The sequence below is a fragment of the Echinococcus granulosus genome, assembly GCF_000524195.1.
Source record: "Echinococcus granulosus chromosome Unknown EG_S00125, whole genome shotgun sequence".
Lineage (NCBI taxonomy): Eukaryota > Metazoa > Platyhelminthes > Cestoda > Cyclophyllidea > Taeniidae > Echinococcus > Echinococcus granulosus.
The window spans coordinates 190,968-196,442 of NW_020170505.1; the positions used below are offsets into that span (position 1 = coordinate 190,968).

Sequence of the window (5,475 nt, forward strand, 5' to 3'; positions counted from 1 at the left end):
CAAAATGTGTTTTGTTATGACTGTTTATACTGCTACCATTTATGATAAACTTAAGCTTAATTTGAGGCTGTACTTCACTGAAGGGAAATTAAACAGCCTTTGAGCGTTTAATGTTGGAATGCGGATTCCAAGGTGGCCCATTGTCTGGCCACGCAAGGTGACTCTCCCGTACATGTATGATGATCCAGGCATTCGATTCTACGCAATTAACACACCCCTCTTCTAGGACACTAAACCATCACAAAAAGAGCATTTGCCTGTCAATTTCAGGGCAAATTCTAATTCCCACCTCAACAGTGTTCTAGGCAATATTATTTCTTAGGTAATCTCCTAGGGTTATCATACTTCCGAATTATTTCCCTTACACACGACCTCTGCTTTGGATTGCACAGGAACGAACAAAGCAATTAATGTTTCAAATACTGGTCAATTTGCTCAATTTTTATTTCATTATACATAAAACCCAGGCAGTTACGGTGAATCAAAATTGTAAAATAAAATCACAGTAATTACTAATACTAGTTTATTTTGGTAATAATTTACAAAACCCCACAAGAAAACCTTCTCTGATAAGTCCTGCTGCTAATCCGGGATGCTCAACAAGATAAGAGCGAAGACCCATGAAACAGCATTTCCCCCATAATCGGTCAACAATACGTTTAAAAGATGGAATTGAGACCTGGAGCCGTGACACCAAAACCTCGAGTGGATTGGACGGAGAAATCCGAGCTACACACACGGAAATGAGCGCCACCCGAGACCACACAATCTGACAGACGGTGTTCAAAACTAGGTAGCAAACTAACTCGGCAGACACAAAACCACAACGCTAGTAGAGGACACAACAAAGCGACAGCACCCGCGATCTATGCAAACTCAGGGAGACCACCATTAGGGCAATCTTTTCCATACAACAACAGCGTCCAACTTGTTTTAATTATTCTCTTAAGCAATAGTCCACAGATTCAAGAAACAAACAAAGCCTTTCTGGTCTGTATGTTCCACAGGATGTGACAAAAGCCAAGCAAAGCCCTCCGGTATATGAGCACTGTAAATCCAATATACCATGATTATCTGGAATTAAAAAGGCTCTAGCCGGCCGATGAAGGGATAAAGGAAAGACACGATGTAGATTTGTGTCAATTAATACAGGTAGTTAGTTAGTTGAATAGGTTAGATTGGAGAGCGGAGAACAAGGTCCGGGGAGTGAAACGCTATTTTGCGGTAAGTGGGTGAAAGAGCTGTCGGTACCGAGACTACACTGAACACACTGCGTGCTGCCATTTTGTTTGCTAAAACATCGAAGAGGAGAACGGAAACAGCCAATGGAGAAAGGAGAGCGACAGCTAAATTAGTATAGAGTCGGACTTGGATAAATTATGAGATAGAAGTGGAAGGGGAATAGCAGAAAGACAACCGAAAAAGAGAGTAGCCTATGACTATTTACACAAACTGGGAGTAAGGAGGAGACAGAAGTGAAATAGCACAGAAAGACCGGGCGGCTTCAGCAGACTGCGATTATGTACATAAGGCAGGCCGACAGTTAGACGCGAAGATCGCTGGAGAGATTGTCACTACTACCAGGGGTGGCAGCGTTGCCAGTGACAGCACCAGCGGCGGTAGCGGAGTTGTCGCTAACGTTGGCTGCCGCGGCATCGGTGGGTGCCTGAGGTCCCTTGAAGGCTGTAGAAGGAGGATTGACGATTCGGTTCCGCAGCCGAATCTCGCGTTGCATTGCCATGTTAATCTGACGATTGTCCATGTTCATGTTGTTATTATCTCTGCGAATATTACAGACACACATAACTGTAAAATGAATTTAGATTAGGTACGTGATTTCGGAACAAAAATACAAAGAATCTGTTTTGATGTTTTACGGACCACTAAAAGCTTCTTTACTCAATATTAATATGCACAAAGACAAGCTAAAAGAGAAAATCCTGGTTTAAAGACCTTTTTGATACCAGCAAATAATAAGTTTTTAATTTGAAATAACACATAAAACGCCGGGAACACAAAAACTCTGAAATCCGGTACGTTTCAAGCATAGCAAGCCATGAAAACCTAATTTGACTCGGCAGGATTTCGCATAATTTACCCAATTCACTGTTATAAAAAATGCACAAAGAAATGGAGAAAGGTATTCCAATGAGAAAATAACCGATGCTATTGCGAGGGCAACATTGAGCAACGCCCCAAGTAAACAAATCAAGAGATTTAAAACAAAAATAAGATGAATGACAGCTGGTTATTTGCGCGTAAATCCGAAGACAAGCGAGTTAATAGAGACAAAAAACCCACTTTTGGATCTTGCGCAGTATGTCGTGTACCTCGAGGCCAGTAGAAGAGATTTTGACGGGCGGAAGACGCGTGCGCCGATTCTGCCGACGAGTGGGTGTGGAGGGTGTAGAGGTGGTGGAGGAGGCCGTCGAAGAAGCTCCATCGAAGAAGCCGCCGAGGGAGTTCGATGCCGAGGCGGAAGCTGCAGCTCGAGTCATCACGCCAACACCGCCACCACTACCAATACCACCGACAGAGATCCCACTGGTGGCGCATCCACCATTGGCCTGCAATATAGCACCCGCCTGCGGTGGACGCGGCGGACGAAAGTTTTCGTGGAGATGGTGGAGGCTCGCTGGCGAATGACTGTCGCACAGACTGACCTGACTGCTACTTGACTCACCGAATCCGGCTGGTGCCATATGGGAAGTGCGAAAAACCATTGCTGATGAAGTGTAACACTCGAAGGCGTGAAAAAGATCAGTTATTATAAGGAGTCAAACGGCTGTTTAGGCCAAATACCATACCATCTCCCAGAGTTACTATTTCTAATTAATAAATCAGTAGATACGACTGGAATAGGTCGCAAATTAACACAATCAAGTACCTAGCAACGTCAAAAATGCAAAAGCACTCGAACTTAGTTTATTGAAGACCAATTTGACGTAGAGTATCCGCAGTGATGAAGTAATTACTCCAACATCAAGCACACGACTGAAGAATACTGTATTTCTTCATTTTAAGAGACTGGGGCCTTCACTGCTAATGAAACGAAGCTTTGAAGAGTTACATTAGTTATCAAATGCTACATTCCCTTCCTATCTTACACGAGAAGAACACCAACTACTGTTGTTAGTGCTTTTGCCTAAATTACCCTCATCAAGGCAATTTTGTAACAAAAAGATGGCTCTTTTAATTGTACATTTAACAAAGCGAGCTCTTCTACCTTCGTGGTTTCAGCCACCATTTCTCTTAAAGACGCTGAACGCTTACAGCAAAGTCCCTAACCAGACCCATAAAATTTGGATATTTTCAGAGAGAACTGACCCAATAATTTTACTGAAAAAGTTTAAGTAGCACTTACAACGAGAAAGTGACGCCGAGAGGAAGGAGGTAGTGTCAGACCGCCCTTGAGGGTAATGCAATGACGATGACGAAGACGAGGTTGATATTTCCGCCAGATTGCTGATAACATCAAAATCAGCCGCCAAATTCACATTAAGAATGGTGCCTGCATTGTCTAGGAAAGGTAATGAGAAAAAAACAAAGAAAAGTAATTAGCTGGGAGCGAGGCACGTAATTAGTTCTCTTATCAATAAGAGCAAGAATGGCTCGGTTACTAACAGAAGGGAAAAGATCTTGTTGGGTGTCATTTGTGAGTTCTTATTCAACAACAAGTTTTGAACAATTTGTGCACACATAATTTTGCTAGCGTCCGTCAAGTGGGCGGATAGACAAAAATGTTCTTTTAAGTACAGGCTTAGTACACAAAATCTTCTTGTTTCCACTTTTTACAAACAGCAAACCTGCGAACCCTTGCGTGCGTACGAAGTTCTAGGTGGAGGGAGAGATACTGTTGCACAATGGTGATAGTGATGAAAGTGCCCTGAAGAGAAGTCGGAAGGTGAAAAATAGCAACCACCATATGTAAAAGTCATTATTCAACATTGGAGAAAGCCAAGCACGTTTTCAAACATTTACACAGGCAAGAAGAGTAACTCAAGAGCCAGATGGGAAGATCAAACAGGGATTGATTGGTGGGGCAATCTAATTTTAACAAAACCCAAAGGATCACAAGGGGTCCAATGAATCTACCAATTCTAAAGGTTGCAGCAAGAGTTCGATCCAAAGTTTAAAAAACGCCAACCTTGTCACTGACTTACAAAACACACTGCAGGGCTAAAAACTAACCGATCACCGCTCTCCAAGGAGGCCATCCTATTGGTCGAAAAAGGCGTGTGAATTTGTACTAAAACCACAATCCATTGAAAGTACAGATAAAGGGCGTTCAAATATGGAATGTTTAATGCGATGGACCAATTGGTTTAACTAATTTCACTTTATTCTCAACAAGACTTCCACACAAACAGCAGTAGGGAGGGACAGGAGAAAGCGACTGACAAGTAGATGTACCTACTAAACGGATGAAGAGCACATCTGCCGACTTGAGGTGTGCTAATGTGGCCTTGTCACTATATCACACGCAACAACTAGTAACACTACACGAATTCCTGGTCGTTGGATGTATCACTGCTGGTGTTAAACTAAGTCAAATCGACAACGCAACATGGTTATTCGAATCAAGTAAAACATTCCACAGGGAAGAACTTAGCATGGGGATACGTTGATTAATCATAAGCCCCATCAGAACAGGCACGTGTCATGATAAGGCAAAATGGGCCAACGATTGAAGTGCCACCTCGCACAGTGTCAATCATATTGGACACTCTGGTGAGGCCTACTGAATGATTGGTGAAGCGACCGCTCCCAATGCGGAGTTTTTTGGAGCAATTGCATGAGAATGAAAACGCAACAGCTGAGAGTGAAGTGGGAATGAAGATTGATACGCACTTTAGGGTGAGAATATGCATAATTGTTAGAGTGGCATTGGAGTGTCCTTTCACATAAGGTTAGCGTGCCATGTAGTGTCAGTAAGGGGACACGTGCCAAGGCATTTAGGGTAATGGAGATGGAAAGGGAAATCGAACTCCGCCAATTATGCTTACATAGGTTTAAGCATTAAGCGGCGAATAAGTGCAAAATACGCCGATACTTTACCACCATAATGCTCATGATAGTGTTTGTAGCAGTAAAAAGTGAACCACGCACGATGATGAGGTGATCAATTCACACCAACTACGTGAAAATAATACTTAACGTCCCACCATTATATAAATGGTAAGCTTCTACTTTCAGCATTGGCAGTTAATGAAGTCATTGTGTTTGCAAATGGCCTAAAGTACATTGGCAGCCTTTACTGAATTGAAGAAAGTACCGGTCTGGGTCAGGTCAAACAGCTGCCAATTCGTGTTGTCATTCAAAGCAACTATATCCGTACTAGAAATTATTTGATACCACGCCTTATCTGAATGAGGTCAGTAAGGACAGCTTACTTGCGGCAAAACCGAGTTTTCGCGATACGGATGAGCGTGTTCGCACAACGCTGGTAGGTGAAGCCGGAGGCACGACTGCAGT

General features: G+C 42.9%; 1 protein-coding gene across 1 annotated transcript in view; it reads right to left on the reverse strand. All coding sequences in view use genetic code 11, as the record gives it.

The window, feature by feature from the left end:
• Positions 1-1,543: 1,543 nt before the first annotated feature.
• Positions 1,544-5,475, reverse strand: part of EGR_08953 (hypothetical protein) — a gene marked incomplete at both ends in the record, with an annotated part of 8,944 nt that continues 5,012 nt past the window's right edge. Inside the window, 4 exons of the mRNA XM_024498202.1 lie at positions 1,544-1,781; positions 2,302-2,725; positions 3,365-3,520; positions 5,394-5,468. Coding sequence (XP_024347401.1) covers positions 1,544-1,781; positions 2,302-2,725; positions 3,365-3,520; positions 5,394-5,468 — 893 coding nt within the window. The remainder of the gene's footprint in view (positions 1,782-2,301; positions 2,726-3,364; positions 3,521-5,393; positions 5,469-5,475) is intronic.